General features: G+C 40.2%; 2 protein-coding genes across 6 annotated transcripts in view; both read left to right on the forward strand.

Moving 5' to 3' along the window:
- The first annotated feature begins 4,519 nt into the window (after positions 1–4,519).
- Positions 4,520–4,818, forward strand: LOC129480329 (ubiquitin-like protein 5). Its single transcript, XM_055274048.2, has one exon. It carries the CDS (start codon positions 4,589–4,591, stop codon positions 4,808–4,810), a length of 222 nt encoding a protein of 73 aa, XP_055130023.1. The 5' UTR covers positions 4,520–4,588; the 3' UTR covers positions 4,811–4,818.
- An 11,543-nt stretch (positions 4,819–16,361) lies between these two features.
- C4H4orf51 (chromosome 4 C4orf51 homolog) overlaps positions 16,362–19,511 on the forward strand; it is a 71,195-nt gene continuing 68,045 nt past the window's right edge. For 4 of the 5 annotated variants that reach the window (XM_055274050.2, XM_055274052.2, XM_063638248.1 and 1 more), the window contains exon 1: positions 16,362–16,732. In XM_055274050.2, coding sequence (XP_055130025.1) covers positions 16,500–16,732 — 233 coding nt within the window. In that variant the 5' untranslated portion in view covers positions 16,362–16,499. Of the gene's footprint in view, positions 16,733–17,930; positions 18,201–19,511 lie in introns of those variants that run through there. The other variant, XR_008656994.1, reaches the window with a different exon arrangement.

The raw sequence follows: 19,511 nt of genomic DNA on the forward strand, positions 1-19,511 counted from the left end.
ATAATAAAGCATAAATATGGTTCCTGCTTATTTATCAAGAACCGTTTGGAAGGCACTTTTTCTTGGGGTCGATGGGTAAAACAGGCCGTGATGTGTACTTCCACCACAGAATAATAGGTAGATCAGTGAGTTCCAGAGGAGTGAACTAACTGATTTAAGCAGCCAGTATGACTTACAATCAAACCTACCTATCCTAACTGGCATTTACTCAGTGATCTCACTGTGACATGGCTTAGAAACAATTTGTTAAGAAAAATATTTGGCCTTTTGTTTTTTGAGACAGGGTCTTGCTCTGTTGAAGTGCAATGGCACCATCACAGCTCATTGCAGCCTCAACCTCCTGGGCTCAAGCAATCCTCCCACCTCAACCTTCTGAGTAGCTGGGATTACAAGTGCATGCCACCACGCCTGGCTAAATTTTTGTATTTTTAGTAGAGACAGGATTTTGCCATGTTGGCCATGTTGGTCTTGAAATCCTATACTCAAGCAATCTACCTGCCTTGGCCTCCCAAAGTCCTAGTATCACAGGCATGAGCCACCGTGCCTGGCTTTTATTTTCAATTGTGGAAAAAAGACACAACATAGGCAGGGTGCAGTGGCTCACACCTGTAATCTTGGCACTTTGGGAGGCAAAGGTGGGAGAGTCACTTGAGGCCACAGTTCAAGACCAGCCTAGGCAACATGGCAAGAGCCCATCTTTACACAAGATAAAGTAAAATTTAGTCCGGGTGTGGTGGCTCATGCCTGTAGTCCCAGCTACTTGGGAGGATGAAGTAGGGAGGATGGCTTGAGCCCAGGAGTTCAAGTCTGCAGTGAAATATGATCTCTGGACTACACTACAACCTGGACAACAAAGCAAGACTGTCTCTAGAAAACAAACACACAAACAACATAAAATTCACCCTTTCAATTTCCAAGTATACAAGACCATCAACCACATGCATATTGCTGTGCAACAGATGCCCAGAACCACCCCCACCCTGCATGACTGAAATGCTATAGCCACTGAACAAACTTCCCACTGTTTCTTCCCCCAGCCCTTGGCAACCACCATTCTATTTTCTATTTCTATGAGTTTGACTATTTTAGCCACCTCATATAAGTGGAATCATGGGCCGGGCGCAGTGGCTCACGCTTGTAATCCCAGCACTTTGGGAGGCCGAGGTGGGCGGATCACGAGGTCAGGAGATCGAGACCACGGTGAAACCCCGTCTCTACTACAAATACAAAAAAATTAGCTGGGCGTGGTGGTGGGCGCCTGTAGTCCCAGCTACTCGGAGAGGCTGAGGCAGGAGAATGGCGTGAACCCAGGAGGCGGAGCTTGCAGTGAGCCGAGACTGCACCACTGCACTCCAGCCTGGGCAACAGAGCGAGACTCTGTCTCAAAAAAAAAAAAAAAAAAAAAAAAAAAAATAAGTGGAATCATGCAGTATTTGTCTTTTCTGACTGGCTTATTTCACTTAGCATAACATCCTCTAGGTTCATCCATGTTGTAACCTATGACAGGATTTCACTTTTTAAGGCTGAATAATATTTCATTGTTTGTCCATACCACATTTTCTTTATCCCTTTATCTGTCAATAAACAGGTTGCTTTCCCCTCTTGACTGTCATGAATGGTGCTATAAATGTGAATAATGCTGGGTGTGCAAATACCTCTTTGAAACCTTATCTTTAACTCTTTTGGATATATACCTAGAAGTGGAATTGCTGGATGTATTACTTGTTCTCACGCTGCTATAAAGATCTGCCCAAGACTGGCTAATTTATAAAGGAAAGAGGTTTAGTTGACTCGCAGTTTCACATGGCTGGGGAGGCCTCAGGAAACTTCCAATTGTGGCAGAAGGGAAACCAAACACATCCCTCTTCACATGATGGCAGCAAGGAGAAGTGCCAGGCAAAGAGGGAAAAGCCCCTTATAAAACGGTCAGATCTTGTGAGAACTCACTCACTATCACAAGAACAGCAGCATGGGGGTAACCACGCCCATGATTCAATTACCTCCTACCAGGTCCCTCCCACGACATGTGGGGATTATGGGAACTACAATTCAAAATGAGATTTGAGAGGGAACACAGCCAAACCATGTCACTGGATCAATATGGTAGTTCTATTTTTAATTTTTGAGGAACCTCCATACTGTTTTGCATAATGGCTGCAACATTTTACATTCCCAACAGTGTACCAGGGTTCCAATTTCCTCACATCCTCACCAACAGTTTCTGTAACTCCTTTTTTTTTTTTTTGAGATGGAGTTTTGCTCTTGTTGCCCAGGCTGGAGTGCAGTGGCACGATCTCGGCTCACTGCAACCTCTGCCTCCTGGGTTCAAGCGGTTCTCCTGCCTCAGCCTCCCGAGTAGCTGGGATTATAGACATGCACCACCACATCCAGCTAATTTTGTATTTTTCATGGAGTTGGGGTTTCTCCATGTTGGTCAGGCTGGTCTCGAATTCCTGACCTCAGGTGATCTACCTGCCTCGGCCTCCCAAAGTGCTGGGATTACAGGCGTGAGCCACCGCACCTAGCCCACTTTCTGTAACTCTTACCGTTACTTTCTGTTTTGGTAGTGGCTATCCTAAAGGGTGTAAGGTGTTGGCTTTGACTTACATTTCCCTGATGATTAGTAATGTTGTGCATGTTTTTATATGCTTAATGCCCATTTGTATATCTTCTTTGGATAAATGTCTATTTAATTCCTTTGCTGATTTATTAATCAAGTTATCATTTTTTTGTTATAAAGTTGTAGAAGTTCTTTATATATTCTGAATGTTAACCCCTTATCAGATATATAGTTTGCACATAGACCTTTAAATTACTATTATTATTCCTGCTCTTCCCTTATAAAGTTATCAGTCTATTTAATTCTAGAAATGTCATTGCTTCCTAGAGATTTGCTACACATACTACATCTTTATTTCAAATCAAGAATCTGAGAAATCACACCACCTCTTTTGCAAAACCAGTGGTGTTACTGGTGCCAGAAACTTTCTTCCCACTAGCTCCAGTCACTTGGGGCTCTTAAAATAGTAGAGGACACAAAAACCATTTTTTCTCAATGAATCTCAGAACATTTTATTGCCTGTCACATATTATTACTGTTGTTATGGCTTGCTTGTGTCCCTCCTCCCAAAAAATATGTTGAATTCTAATCTCCAGTACCTCAGAGTATGATCTTATTTGGGAATAAGTTTGTTGCAGATGTAATTAGTTAAGATGCAATCATGCTAGAGTAGGGTGGGCCTCTAATCCAATAGGACTGGTGTCCTTGTAAGAAGGCAACATGTGGCAAAGACACACAGGGAAAATGTCATGTGATGATGAAGGCAGAGATTGGAGTGATGCAGCCAGCTGCCAGACAAAGAACACCAAAGGTTGCAGCAAACATCAGAAACTAGGAAGAGGCAAAGGAGGATTCCCCTTTCAGAGGAGCATGGCCCGGTTTCAGGTTTCAGAGGGAGCATGGCCCGGCCAGCACCTTGGTTTCAGACTTTCAGCCCCCACAACTGAGAGATAATAAATTTCTGTTGTTTTATGCTATCTAGTTTGTGGTACTTTTTAATGGCAGCCTTTTTGCTTCTGTTTATATTCCACAATTTATACCATGTCTTGGCCTTAAATTCAGTATTGGGCTTTGAATATTCCAAATACTTAAATAGACATTTTTCCAAAGGAGATATACAAATGGCCAGTAAGCATACAAAAAGATGTTCAACATTACTAATCATCAGAAAAATATAAGTCAAAGCCACAGTGAGATATTGAGATATCACCTCACACCCTTTGGGATAGCCACTACCAAAACAGAAAGTAATGGTAACAGTTACAGAAAGTGTTGGTAAGGATGTGAAGAAACTGGAACCCTGGGGAACTAATACAGCTGTCAAACTATCTGAGCCTGCCTCAGAGAGAGAAACGTCTACAAAGATTTTATAACTACCCCTGCCAATCCCCACTGCCCAAATAAGAATATATTCTTTCACCTCCCAATTCTGCTTCCCTGAGCACCTTGGAAACCCGTAAAATGAAAGGAACACATGAGATTCCTGGTATTTGTCTTATCCGGGTACTTTGCTTCCTTTTATATCCCACGATTCATACCACATCTTGGCCTTAAATTCAGTATTGGGCTTTGAATATTCCAAATACCTAAAGTTCACAAGTCTGAGAGGTTGAGTTCCCTTATAAGAGGGACTCAGAAAATTTTAGAGACGTTCTAAAAAAATTAGTGATGAGCAACAGAAAAGCCATTATGAAATGTTTGGCCACTCAAGCTATTCTGCCTTGAGGAGACAATGTCTGACACTCAGCAGAGGGTGGGGAAAGGCATAGTTATAAAGTGTTCTGCTATTATAAAACGCATTTCCGTTCCATCCAACTTTTTATAACACGCATTCACCTTCTCTAGCATCAAACTCTATCATATGGCATTTACATTACAAATTTTTAGCTCAAAATAATATCTTCATAATTTGCTCAAAAATTGTACTACGTATTGGTGTCTCAAAACAACAGATACGACCGGGGTTCAGCGCTCGGGTGAGGAGCTGGTGGCGCCGGCAGGTTCCAGGCGATTCGAGGTCCAGCTAGGATGATCGAGGTTGTTTGCAACGACCGTCTGGGGAAGAAGGTCCGCGTTAAATGCAACACGGATGATACCATCGGGGACCTTAAGAAGCTGATTGCAGCCCAAACTGTCACCCGTTGGAACAAGATTGTCCTGAAGAAATGGTACACGATTTTTAAGGACCACGTGTCTCTGGGGGACTATGAAATCCACGATGGGATGAACCTGGAGCTTTATTATCAATAGATGAGAATCCTCATCTTCCTGCCCCGCTTTGCTCTCCCATCCTCATCCCCCACACTGGGATAGATGCTTGTTTGTAAAAACTCACCTTAATAAACACTTAGATGTTTAAAAAAAAAACAAAAAAACAAAAAAAAAAACAGATACTTCACGACACATTATATACCTACTTTCCAATATCAAGAAAGTAAAGTATACCCAGTGAAATTTGTATGCTGTTTATGCTGCCTTTTTACACAGTTTTCTACTCAAATGGCTCTTGATTAGTGAATTAATCCTAAGCAGGGTGGCAGGAGGAAATGCCATGGGTATAGTGTATACTATTCAAATGTATTTGTAGAAAGAAGACCAGGCCAGGCGCTGTGGCTCACGCCTGTAATCCCAGCACTTTGAGAGGCCGAGGTGGGCAGATCACCTGAGGTCAGAAGTTCGAGACCAGCCCGGCCAACATGGTGAAACCCTGTCTCTACTAAAAATACAAAAATTAGCCAGGCATGGTGGCAGGCATCTGTAATCCCAGGTACTCAGGAGGCTGAGGCAGGAAAGTTGCTTGAACCTGGGAGGCAGAGGTTGCAGTGAGTGGAGATCGTGCCACCGTACTCTGGCCTGAGCAACAGAGTGAGACTCCATCTCAAAAAAAGAGAAAGTAGATCAGCATGGCAGGAAATAATAAATGGTGCTGTTCAGTGCCCCAAGGTAGATGCATAATAAATATTTATTGAATGAATGGATGAATGAACAAATTCTGAGCAAAGTTAATATGTAGACACAGAGACAAAGCCATAGATTAAACAGTCCCTTCACAGAGTGACAAATCAAAGGGCAGTAATATATTGAATTAATACAATTTTCCAAATACCCTAAAATGGCATTTGTCAGGATACTCACATTTTTGTAGAAAACATCGCATGTCGGCCAGGCGCGGTGGCTCACGCTTGTAATCCCAGCACTTTGGGAGGCCGAGGTGGGCGGATCACGAGGTCAGGAGATCGAGACCACGGTGAAACCCCATCTCTACTAAAAATGCAAAAAAAAAAAATTAGCCGGGCATGGTGGCGGGCACCTGTAGTCCCAGCTGCTCGGGAGGCTGAGGCAGGAGAATGGCGTGAACCTGGGAGGCGGAGCTTGCAGTGAGCCGAGATTGCGCCACTGCACTCCAGCCTGGGCGACAGAGCGAGACTCCGTCTCAAAAAAAAAAAAGAGAACATTGCATGTCTTAGCTCAAAGCATCTCTCAGTGTACCTCTGAAAATTCAGAAACAGGTAGGTAAATACCAGTGCACATTATAAATCTGCCACCATGCAGACTAAATGTCCAAAGGATATGGAGTGAAGTATTAACCTTGGTCATTCTAGGATTGTCTGTCCCAGGTCCTGGCACATTCTTTCTGTGCATCCTTAAACTTTTGGATCCCAAATTAGCACATAGTGAGAAAAGAGATAAGGAGAGTCAAACTTGGATATGTATTTGACTAAGCCACCAACATAGGCAAATAAGCTCCCTTGGTAAATAGGGAGGGAATGAAGGGTCTGTTTGTTAAACTTCAAGAAGATTTATCCTGTGGTCTCTGTTTACCAACATTCACACAATACCTATTTTAGCAACTTTATTTCATGGCTTTCTCCACCCTCTACCATGAGGTTCCGGGTAGGATTCAACTTATTTAAAGCCATGAGGAGTTCATCTATCTATTATTTGTCTTCAAGCATTAAGAAATTGTAATTCACTAGGATTAATTCCCCTTTAACAGAGAACTTTTTTGGACTTCAGTTAGCAAATATGCCATGGGTGATAGCCTTCTAGAATATTTCCTCTGAGTTTGAATAATTTCTGGGGTTGTGAGGGTTTTGCTTGTTAATATTTAATTAATAATATTTGATGTGTGGTTCTTAAACTTGGTTTCAGAATCTTCAAAGTATTTCAACGATGCATGTAATAAGAGACTGTACACTTCTTTCCTGTAAACAAGTGGGAACACAAGGCAATTTGCATTAAAAATAAATAAATAATGTCATTCTTTGGTCTTTCTCTGCAGGACTTATTAGGTCATGATTAGGAGCTTCTTTGAATATGAAATCCAGTCATATATGGGTTGTCAGAGTTGCTTTTGGACTGTTCTAAGAAGAAGGGGAATAGTCAGCAAGTGTGGGACCAGAGAAAGCCAGGGCAGAGATAGGTGGAGGGTGAGAGACAGATGGAGTATTCACTAGGCAAGAGTCCAGACTCTGCAGCCATGTTGCCTGAGTTTCAACCCCAGTTCTACTGCTTCCTAGCAATGTGACTTTGGGTAAACTTTTTATGGATCAGTTTCTTCCTCTGCAAAATGAGGGCAATAATGGTGCCTTTCTCATAGGGTTGCTGTGAGGATTAAATGAATGTTAAAGTCTAAGAAATGTGCCTGGCAAGTGTAAGTAATTTGCTTCTATATCAATTATTATTATTATAATATACATGAGACTCAGGTTAAACAATACTTTGAAATATCTTTTAAGACATCCTCCTAAATGACTTTTGCTTTTCCTAATAATGTTTTGCATATAAGAGACTGAGATTGGTGTACAAGCAGAATTGTATAGGACTGGCTTACTTTTATAGTACAGGAAAGATGGGTCAGCTCCACTTGTGAGTCAACTTCCCCCACTCCCTCCAGGGGTGACCTGACAAAATCAGCTATTACTATGTGCTGTTTATCCCAGGGTTACCACTAGGAAATCCATGAAGCCTTGACCATTATTATGAATCTTTTTTTTTTTTTTTGAGACAGGGTCTCACTCTGTCACCCAGACTGGGGTGCAGTGGCCTGATCTCAGCTCTCTGCAGCCTCGAGCTCCCAGGCTCAGGTGATCCTCCCACCTCAGTCCCCCGAGTAGCTGGGACTACAGGCATGTGCCACCATGCCCGGCTAATTTTTGTATTTTTTTGTAGAGAGGGGGCTTCGCCATGTTGCCCAGGCTGGTCTCCAACTCCCGGGCTCAAGCGATCCGCCCACCTCAGCCTCCCAAAGTGCTGGGATTACAGGCATGAGCTACCGTGTTCGGCTTCAATTATTTTTTAGCTTCAATTATTATGAGCCTTTTGGCTTATTCGCCTGAGTGTGTGGGGCACAATTTGTGGACTATTTCATCATAGGTATTTATGAATAGACAGGGTTTCCTTGAAAAAGAACAACCATTCAAGTTTCCTCACATGTATACCTTGGTCTTTTCCTCAGTGGATTCATATTCTTTCCACCCTATTTTCCTATTCTCTGTTCCCCACCCATTACACACACACACACACTCACTCACTAAAGAGCTGTATACCTTATTTTCTCCTATCTCTGATTACTGGACCCAGAACTAAAAGGAAAGAAAGTTTAAGAAGTATCATATTTGATTGAATTGGTTCCAATCTCTATGCCTTAGAGGTTTTTTTTTCTTAAGGCCTTGACTCTAGAAGGAAGTGGAAAAGTAAATGCAAACCCAAGAGATTTCTTGCAAGATGTGAGTGAGTGATTATGATATGGCTTCAATATTTGTCCCCTCCAAATCTCATGTTGAAATGTGATCCCCAAAGTTGGAGGTCAGGCATCCTGGGAGGTGTTTGTGTCACAGGGGCAGATCCCTCATGAATGGCTTAGGGCCTGCCCTGCCATAATCAGTTCACAGGCTGTCTGGTTGTTGAAGAGTCTGGGACCTACCCCCGTTTCTTTCTCTTGCTCCTTGTCTCGTCGTGTGACGTGCTTGCTCTCCCTTCCACTTCCATGAGTGAAGCTTCCTGAAGCCTCACCAGAAGCAGATGCCAGCACTATGCTTCTTGTGCAGTCTGCAGAACCATGAGCCAATTAAATCTCTTTTCTTCATAAATTACTCAGCCTCAGGTATTCCTTTATAGCAACATAAAATAGCCTAATACAGATTATATGTTGATATATTCAATTTGCTTTAACTTTTGTAAAATAACATAACATTTTGACTCTAATTATAAGTTACATATATTCATTGTAAATTTCTTTTAAAAAATAAAAGAATATATGATGTAAAAATCATGTGTATTTTTCCACTCAGCTAAAATAAGTATTAACATGTATATATAACCTTCTAGACCTTTTCTTCTAAAATACACACACACACACACACACACACTTTTTATTAAGCGAAATTGGGATCACAACATATACACTGTTGACAATCAGTTTCAGTTTTCAAATGGTAAACAGAACCAAAAATAAATTTCAGGAAAGCAATGAGAAAAGATCCTTCCTTTTGGTCTTTTCCTCACTAATTTTATCAATTTCCTTTTCCTGTTCCTTTGCAGTTTCCCCTTCTTTTATTTCCATCAAGTCTTATTATAACTGGTTCCTTGTATCCCGTGTCTTTTAGGCCATCTACTACTCAGTCTTTGATAAGTTACTAAAAATTTCCAAATCACACAATTGGTTGGTAAGTATGAAGAAACTATTCCAAGATCAAGGACTAATAATTAATACTATTGTAATTGACAGACTCAAACAGTTATTAACTGTAACACATTATGTGTACTCATTAAGGTGTGTAGCCACACTCATCCAAATATCAGAACTTAGCACCTTATGGGGAAGAGACGGATTCAGGCTGAGATGGAAATTGCAGCTTCATATGGGGTTTTTTTCTCAAGGGCATTCTGCTTTCTCTGGTCTTTTTTTTTTTTGAGATGGAGTCTGTCTCTGTCGCCCAGGCTGGAGTGCCGTGGCATGATCTCGGCTCACTGCAAGCTCCGCCTCCCGGGTTCACGCCATCTCCTGCCTCAGCCTCCAGAGTAGCTGGGACTATAAGCGACTACCACCATGCCTGGCTAATTTTTGTTGTATTTTTTAGTAGAGACAGGGTTTCACCATGTTAGCCAGGATGGTCTCGATCTCCTGACCTCGTGATCCGCCCACCTCAGCCTCCCAAAGTGCTGGGATTACAGGCGTGAGCCACCACACCTGGCCTTCTCTGGTCTTTATCTGGTATCTTCCTAGGTTTCATCTTGTGATGGTATCAATAAGCTTCTGCCTTCACAGGATATAGCCTGACGTACCTAGTCTGTGGTGATAGAAATTGAATTAGTGGTTACCAGATGTTGTGTTTTGTGCGTGTGTGCGCATGCATGTGTGTGTGTGTGTGTGTGTGCTGTTTTGACTGGAAAGGGACACAGAACAACATTTAGCATGCTGAATGTGGGTCATAGTTACACGGGTAAGGACATATGTAAAATATATGTGTGTACTTCACTGTTTGATGTTATCTCTAAATTTTTTTTTAACAAAATACGGCTTGATCCACCCTTTTGGCAGGCTATCAGTACTTTAAGCTGGTGATCTAGTCAAGATCTAGTAACTTTCAGAAACTGCAGACCAGCCATTGTGTCAGCTGTAGAGAGACCTCTGGCCTTTCCTGTTCCTGGGTTCTTCTATAGAATAGGAACCCTCAGAGATGCTTGTGACAAAAGGAGTTTTGTGGTCAAATAAGTTTAAGAAATGCTGCACAATCTAGGCCACTTTGCAAGACGCACAATGCAAAGACATTAAAGGCTCTGAGAAGTCTTACAACAAAAAAAAAACATGTTTATCCCAAATTGTTCTAAACTTACTTACCATGAAACCCTTTTAATTAATACCTATTGACATCTCATTAGAATAATCAGCTTATGTTCAGAGAGAAGCCTAGTCAGTGCTAGGTCACCAAAGGCTCCCATGCACCAGGTGAAATGAACACCCCCTGCTGGTTTTATTTGGTATGAGGTCACTCAGTAAGCTCTTATTTTCACAAAATCATGCTCACAACCCAGAGTTTGTTGTCACAGTGCTCTCGATTTTTTTTTATCATACTTAACACACTGATGAATAAACAACACAACTTGCCATAAATCAGTTACAAAAGGGAAGTTTTTAGTGCAGATTTTCCAACCTGGAAGTCAGACCATACAAGTCAGTGTCCATGAGAAGGAAAGTATCTGATAAAATGTCAGAACAAAGAATGAGCATGAGGTCCTCTAGAATTATTATAGGATAAACACTTATGATAATAAATTCAATTAGTCTGTTCACTTATTCTCTAATTGGAAATCTAATTTATTATTTTATTTTAATTTAATTTAGTTTTATTTTCTGAGACAGAGTATCGCTCTGTTGCCCAGGCTGGAGTGCAGAGACACAATGCTGCAACCTCCGCCTCCCAGGTTCAAGTGATTCTCCTGCCTCAGCCTCCCGAGTAGTTGGGATTACAGGTGCACACTGCCACGCCCGGCTAATTTTTTGTATTTTAGTAGAGACGGGGTTTCACCATGTTGCCCAGGCTGGTCATGAACTCCTGAGCTCAGGTAATCTGCCCGCCTCAGCCCCCCAAAGTGCTAGGATTACAGGCGTGAGCCACTGCGACCAGCCAGTCCAATTTATTTTTAACAGACTTGTTCAACATCAAGTGGACTGCTGAACTAAGTCATAATTCCATCTAAACCCAAGAGTAGACATTTTCGCTTAAGTTTCACTACTTTTGGTTTTTGAGGTTATAATTGTTAAAATGATATCATAACTGATTATGGGAAAAGGAAAATATTAGAGAGGACAGGAAAGTGATAACAAAGCACACTGATACTATAATGTATTTTTAAAAGACCTTATTTTATTCCATGTTCATTTATAGACTAACACATACTTTGAGAAGAAAATTTTAAAATGTTTTTTACAAATAATCTTTCACAAGTTTGTCTATTTATTTTCCTGTCTCAAAACAATACATATTGCTGGCAGAGTTTTCCTCAAGCAGCCACTACCTGATAATGAATGGGCTAAAAAGACCTGGACAGCCCAGTGTTCCTTTCTCTCCTTCACTCTTTATCTTCATCATCTTTTTTTAAAAAAATAGAGATAGGGTCTCACTCTGTTGCCCAGGCTGGACTCGAACTCTTAGGCTCAGGTGATCCTCCCGTCTCAGCCCTCTAAGTAACTGGGACTACAGGTGTGTGCCACCACCCCTGGCTTCTGTCATCTTTTTATCTCATCTGTATTTCTCCAAAAAATCTTCAAATCCGTGATAAAAAGCAGCTAAGTCTGCCAACATCTGCCTAATTCTTTTTCTAGGGCAAAGGTGCTTATGTTCCAAATTTCAACATTTTAAGGAAGAAACCATAAGGAAACATACTAACAAGTATTTGCAAATAATCTCATTCTCAGAGAAATATACCATATAGTGTGTCAGCCTGAGTTGAAAAGACTTTAAATTCAATCCCTGGAGCAGCATCACTTGTATTCAAAGACCAATTGCAGCAGAAGCATGTAACAATATAAAAATGCAGATCTCTGGGCTTTACCTCAGACCTGCAGTCTCTGAAGGTAGAGCTGAGAGTTCTGCCGGTTTAATGGGCCCTATTGGTGCTGATCAAATCATCTATCAAAATTCTTTTTTTCAGCACTTAATGATAGCTCCACTTGCAGAGTTGCTAATCGGTACTTCTGATTGGGGTGAAGCGGGAAAGGTACACGGCATCTGTGTTTATAAAGAATTCAGAGGGTTACTTGAATGAGCACTGGGGGTTGAGAACTACTGCCCCAACAGTTAATAAAAAAAAGAACAAACGCTGGGCACGGTGGCTGATGCCTGTAATCCCAGCACTTTGGGAGGCCGAAGCAGGCAGATTATGAGGTCAGGAGATCGAGACCATCCTGGCTAACATGGTGAAACTCCATCTCCACTGAAAATACAAAAAATTAGCCGGGCACAGTGGTGGGCGCCTGTAGTCCCAGCTACTCAGGAGGCTGAGGCAGGAGAATGGTGTGAACCCGGAAGGTGGAGCTTGTAGTGAGCCGAGATTGTTCCACTGTACTCTAGCCTGGGCAACAGAGAGAAACTGCCTCAAAAAAAAAAAAAGAACAAACGTTGAAAGATTTATTTCATTTTGATTTGCCAATGAATTGCTTTTTAATCTGGAGAAATGAGGATGGGCAAACATAATAATCAGATTTACAGTAATTATTAGTGAAGGATAGAGGGATTCAAGTGAATAGAAGATCAAATGCTATGACTTCTCAACATAAAAAAGTTCACGGTGGCATTTCCATGACCTTAATTCTCTCTTTTTCTCTCTCTCTCTTTTTAAAGAGGAAATGTGCTTTTTAAACATTTCAATAGTTTTTGGGGGAGCAGGTGGGTTTTGGTTACGTGGATAAGTTCTTTACTGGTGATTTCTAAGATTTTGGTGCACCCATCACCTGAGCAGTATACACTGTACCCAGTGTATCATCTTTTATCCCTCACCTGCCTCCCACCATTGCCCCAGAGTCCCCAAAGTCCATTATATAGTTCTTATGTTTTTGCGTCCTCATAGCTTAGTTCCCACTTATGAGTGAGAACATACGATGTTTGGTTTTCCATTCCTTAGTTACTTCAGTTAGAATAATGGCCTCCAACTCCATCCAGGTTGCTGTAAATGCCATTACTTCACTTTTTTTTATGGCTGGGTACTATTCCATGGTATCTATATACACCACACTTTCTTTATCCACTCATTGGTTGATGGGCATGTAGGCTGCTTCCATATTTTTGCAATTGCAAATTGTGCTTCTATAAACATGCATGTGCATGTGTCATTTTCATATATAATGACTTCTTTTCCTCTGGGTAGTTACCCAATAGTAGGATTTCTGGATCAAATGGTAGTTCTACCTTTAGTTAAGGAATCTCCATACTGTTTTCCATAGTGGTTGTACTACTTTACATTCCCACCAGCAGTATAAAAGTGTTCCCTTTTCACTACATCCATGCCAACATCTATTTTTTTTTTTATTTTTAAGTTATGGCCATTCTTGCAAGAGTAAGGTGATGTCTCGTTTTGATTTGCATTTCCCTGATAATTAGTGATGTTGAGCATTTTTTCATGTTTGTTGACCATTTGTGTATCTTCTTTTGAGAATTGTATATTCGTATTCTTAGTCTACTTTTTGCTGGGATTATTTGTTTTTTTCTTGCTGATTTGAGTTCCTTGTCAATTCTGGATATTAGTCCTTTGTCTACAACAAAGATCTTTGTTGCAAACTTTGCATGGTTTCCAAATATTTTCTCCCACTCTGTGGGTTGTCTGTTTACTCTGCTGATCTTATCTTTTGCTGTGCAGCTTTTTAGTTTAATTAGGTCCCATCTTCTTATCTTTGTTTTTGTTGCATTTGCTTTCGAGTTCTTGGTCATGAGGTCTTTGCCTAAGCCAATGTCTAGAAGAGTTTTTCCTGTGTTATCTTTTAGAATTGTTATGGTTTCAGGTCTTTAAGTCTTTGATCCATCTTGAGTCGATTTTTTATAAGGTGAGAGATGAAGATCCAGTTTCATTCTTCTACATGTGGCTTGCCAATTACCCAGCACCATTTGTTGAATAGGGTGTCCTTTCCTCAACTTTATGTTTTTGTTTGCTTTGTTGAAGATCAATTGGCTGTAAGTATTTGGATTTATTTCTGGGTTCTCTATTCTGTTCCATTGGTCTATGTGGCTATTTTTATACCAGTACCATGCTGTTTTAGTAAGTACAGCCTTGTAGTATAGTTTGAAGATGGGCAATGTGATGATGCTTCCAGATTTGTTCTTTTTGCTTTGTCTTGCTTTGGTTACACACTTTTTTTTTTTTTAATTCCATGTGAATTTTAGGATTGTTTTTTCTAGTTTGGTGAAGAACGATGATGGTATTTTGATGGAAATTGCATTGAATTTATAGATTGTTTTTGTCAATATGGTCATTTTCACAATATTAATTCCACCCATCCATGAGCAAGGTGATGTTTTTCCGTTTGTTTGTGTCATCTATGACTTCTTTCAACGGTGTTTTGTAGTTTCCCTTGTAGAGATCTTTTTTTTTTGAGATGGAGTCTTGCTCTGTCACCCAGGCTGGAGTGCAGTGGTGCAATCTCTGCTCACTGCAAGCTCCACCTCCTGGGTTCACGCCATTCTCCTGCCTCAGCCTCCCAAGTAGCTGGGACTACAGGTACCCACTACCACACCTGGCTAATTTTTTTATTTTTTAGTAGAGACAGGGTTTCACCATGTTAGCCAGGATGGTCTCGATCTCCTGACCTCGTGATCCACCTGCCTCGGCCTCCCAAAGTTCTGGGATTACAGGCATGAGCCACCATGCCCGGTCTCCTTGTAGAGATCTTTTTTTATTTTTGTTTGAGACAGAGTCTCGCTCTGTCGCCCAGGCTGGAGTGCAGTGGCACAATCTTAGCATCTCTGCAAGCTCCACCTCTGGATTCATGCCATTCTCCTGCCTCAGCCTCCTGAGTAGCTGAGACCACAGGTGTCCGCCACCATGCCCAGCTAATTTTTTGTATTTTTAGTAGAGATGGGTTTTCACCGTGTTAGCCAGGATGGTCTCAATCTACTGACCTCGTGATCCGCCCACCTCGGCCTCCCAAAGTGCTGGGATTACAGGCGTGAACCACCGTGCCCAGCCTCCTTGTAGAGATCTTCCATCTCCTTTGTAAGGTGTATTCCTAAGTATTTTATTTATTTATTTATTTTGTAACTGTTATAAAAGGGGTTGAGTTCTTGATTTGATTCTCAGCATGGTCGCTGTTGGTGTATAACAGTGCTGATTTGTGTACATTGATTTTGTATCCTGAAACTTTACTGAATTCATTTATCAGATCTAGAAGCTTTTTGGATGAGTCTTTAGGATTTTCTAGGTATATGGTCATATCATCGGTGAACAGCAACTGTTTCACTTCCTCTTTACTGATTTGGATGTCCTTTATTTCTTTCTCTTGTCTGATTGCTCTGGCTAGAACTTCCAGTACTATGTTGAATAGAAGTAGTGAAAGTAGACATCCTTGTCTTTTTCCAGTTCTCGGGAGGAATGCTTTCAATTCTTCCCCATTCAGTATAATGTTGGCTGTGGGTTTTACATAGATGGCTTTTAGTATTTTGAAGTATGTCCCTTCTATGCCAATTTTGCCTCAAGTTTTAATCCTAAAGGGATGCTGGATTTTGTCAAATGTTTTTTCCGTGTCCATGACCTTAATTCTTAACCCTGGCTGCTCTTTAGAATCCTCCAGGATTAAGCTTTAAATAAATAGTGATGCCTGGGCCCTATTCCACATCAACTAAATCAGAATCTCTGTGGTGGGGGCCTGGACTCCTGCTTATTTTAACAGCTTCCAGGGTGACTCTAGTGTGCAGCCAACCAGAGCACCACTACTCTGTGACATATGAGAAGCTGTTGAGTCACCTGCTATTGTTGACATTACAAGCAGTTCATGTTCTCTTCCAGACACTTGGAGGTCTTTAGGAGAAGTGAATGCTTGGCACTGTTCTTTCATCTCGTTTCCACTTCTTGAACCACCATCATTAGGAATTACTGCTTTATTCATGATAGCAGTAAAATACAAATAATTTTGCCACCTGCTTTCTTGCCATAATTATGAAGCAGCATATTTCATATTTCTTACAGCAAAGTCCAGAAAGTTATATAACTTATAAATTTGTTAGTTAAAATTTACCTCCCTTGGGATGCAAGGGGGTAGCATTTGTGGAATTTTGTGATCTGTTGCTTGGCAACTATATCTAAAACAGTTAAGCTTCTGCACTCTGTGAACTGTTGAGTCACAAAGTTTGGTGAGCCCAATCAATTGCTTCCTGCTACTAGAAGGAAATTAATTCTTCATTATGCAGAGGACTTGACAAGTTGTCATCCGGAGAGGCCATTCGTAGTTATGTCACACTTCTTCTACTTGACTCCACAAATTCTTCTGCCCTTTAGCCCTCTTACTTCTCAAGAGTTTGATCTGATCAGACGCAAGGCTGGAGCATCTTGGCAGGATGAAACACGATGGTCAGATTCTTCCGTGACAACATACACAGGCAGTTACCGGAAAAAACAACTGGACAAGTCCATGTGCAGCCAATTTTCTTTTAGAGCAGGACAGCATGAGCCTGAGTGTAAACAGTAAGATTTCTTTGTAATTTGCACCTGGATATATCACTATAAATAGACAAGAGTGCTCTTAGAAGAAAGAGGTATTGTAGACCCTGAGAGACTTCATAGACTTTAACCCTCTATATTTTCTTTTGTAAATGTCAGCAGGAAGAAGAGCTTAAATGTCAGTGACCAGCTGAAATTATGATCCTATTCTCTATTTAGTATTCCTAAAATTACATATAACTACCTAGTCCTGAAAGGATATGGATATGAATATTTGACCAAATTTTGGGTATTTGGGGTTCTCTTTTCAGCAAAAAGGTGCTCCTGAGAATTTCGCTTTGTTTCTTGTTTGGTTTTCTGGCTTTCAGGAGCTTAAAACTTCCTTCAGAGGATGAAGAAATTGATGAAATCCTTCCCTACTCCCTACCTGTGGTTATTGCATCTTCTGAGTGTTTTCTGTAAGCCAGGCCCTGTGATAAGCCCATAATCAAAAAAGTTAATTTCAGTTTATAAAGTGACAGAACTATGGAAATAAGTAATCAGCACAAAGTAAGGAGATTTTGTGGGTGTCTGGTGAGGGAGGGAGTGTTGAGTGTCTGAAGAGAGCTCAGTAAAATAGGTTTCCTCCAAGCTGGTTTGAAAGGCAGGCGAGGTGGGGAATGGAAAAGCACACTGCATGGAGAAAGAACCATTTAGCCACAAGCACCATCAAGGAGCTGCAAGGAGCTAAGTACATTTGAGAAAGTATAAGTGGGGATGTGGAAAAATTTCAGGACTTGTTATGAAATCTATCCATCTGTATATATTAATTGGTAAATATTTTATCCAAATTCTTGGAACATATTTTATAATCAGTTGAATTATTAACCTCAACTTCAGATAAGAGCAATAACCCACATAATACCCTGATAAATATTAGTTGTATTTCCATCCAGACCTTTCCAAATCATCAAAACAAGCACTTAAAGCTAAAATGTCTCAGAAGTACTTCCCAATTGGGTGCATTATCTGGTTTAGTCCAACAAAGTATAATTTCTGCATTTTTAAAATAGCTCTCAAGTATATTGACACTTAATTAGCTTTGGACATCCCTTTGCTAATTCTGTGATACTTGAGGTTCATCTTGGCCAGGTAGTGGAGTTGTCTTAGTCCATTTTCTGCTTCTATAACACAATACCATAGACTGGGTAAATTATGAATAATAGAAGTTTATTTGCCTCAGGGTTATTGAAGGATGAGAAGTCCAAGAACATGGTGCCAGCATCTGGTGAGGATCATCTTATCGCAGAGGGTGAAAGGTGGAAGAGAGCACTTGAGACAGAGAGAGATACCAGAAACTGAACTTGGTTTATAACAGCCTCCTCTTGAGATAACTAACCTGCTCATATGATTAATCTATTTGTGAAGGTTCCACATTTATGACCTAGTCACCTCTTACTAGTCCTTACCTCCCAAAACTATTGCATTGGGGATTAAATTTCTAACACATGAACTTTTGAGTGACACACTCAAACCATAAGAGGAGTCTTTAAGCACTGCTGAGGTCCTGTCTGAAAATAGTGTTTGAAAGAAAGGTGGTATCCAAACAGATCCATTTACCAGAGTAGGAAAAAAGGTACTATATTTAATAACTCTGAAAAAAATGCAGGAATAGGACATCTGGTGAAAATGTATAGAACTTGGAATTTTTTCCTATTCAGAGAGTGATCATTACGTGAATCATTCCAACCAAGGCGGCCTGTGACATTCCAAACACAAAAGAGCATGAGCTTGTGAGGTTCATCTGTTTTTGGAACCTCAGAAATGTAAATATATTCTTTGCACAACTATTCCTTATTCTATTAGAAGCTAAGAAGAAGCAAGTGTTATAAATGAAGATGAAGCACAACTCGAGCTCATTTTGAAAGTACTGATTATATTCTAAATTTGCTTTGTTTTTAATCTTTTTCATGGCTAATTTTAGCCCCAAGGACAAATGTCTTTTTAAGTTCTGAGCAAAAGCTATTTGATTAAAATTCCGTAAGGCTATAGAGAGACATTTTACATTGCTATAAAATCAGAATGTTCCAAGGAGAATTATTGCGACAAAACATAAAATGACTGATCATTTAAAGTGGGTTAAGTCAGGAAAGTATTAAAATACACAAAACATTTCACATTACACTTTTTATTCATCATATTTATTCACCACATACATTGAATATTCATATTGTGTGAGATAGAAGAAACTTGGTAAAAGTCTTGATCATTTGGTTCTGAACCAGTTTTAACCGCAGATATGTAAATTTATAAACATAATCAAAAGGATTCTGAATTTGGAGAATGGAGATTAGTGTGATACAGACCTTAAGCTATTATGAAATATTAGTGTCAATCCCAGTTGTCTGCCAAGGTTAAAATAAGGGAAGGGTCACATTTTGGAATTCCTAAGATAGGAATGTGGCTCAAGTATAAATTATTAAGTCTTGATTCTTTCTGTGTTCAAGACAAGGAATGAAATGGCATACAAATTGGGAAGAAATAAAACTGTCTTTGTTTGCAGATGACATTATCATCTACATAGAAAACCTGAATCAGCAAAAAAAAAAAAAAAAAAAAAAAATCCTGGAACTAATAAGCTATTATAGCAAGATTGCAGAATACAAGGTTAACATACAAAAATCAATTATTTTCCTATGTATGAGCAATAAGCAAGTGGAATTTTAAATAAAAAACGTAATAACATATACATTAGCATCTCCAAAAGTTAAACACTTAGGTATAAATCTAACAAAATATGTACAAGGTCTATATAAGGAAAACT

This window comes from Symphalangus syndactylus, chromosome 4, assembly GCF_028878055.3.
Source record: "Symphalangus syndactylus isolate Jambi chromosome 4, NHGRI_mSymSyn1-v2.1_pri, whole genome shotgun sequence".
Lineage (NCBI taxonomy): Eukaryota > Metazoa > Chordata > Mammalia > Primates > Hylobatidae > Symphalangus > Symphalangus syndactylus.

Bases quoted from the DNA above. Each gene is read 5' to 3' on its own strand.
- LOC129480329 (XM_055274048.2), top strand. From the start codon at position 4,589: ATGATCGAGGTTGTTTGCAACGACCGTCTGGGGAAGAAGGTCCGCGTT.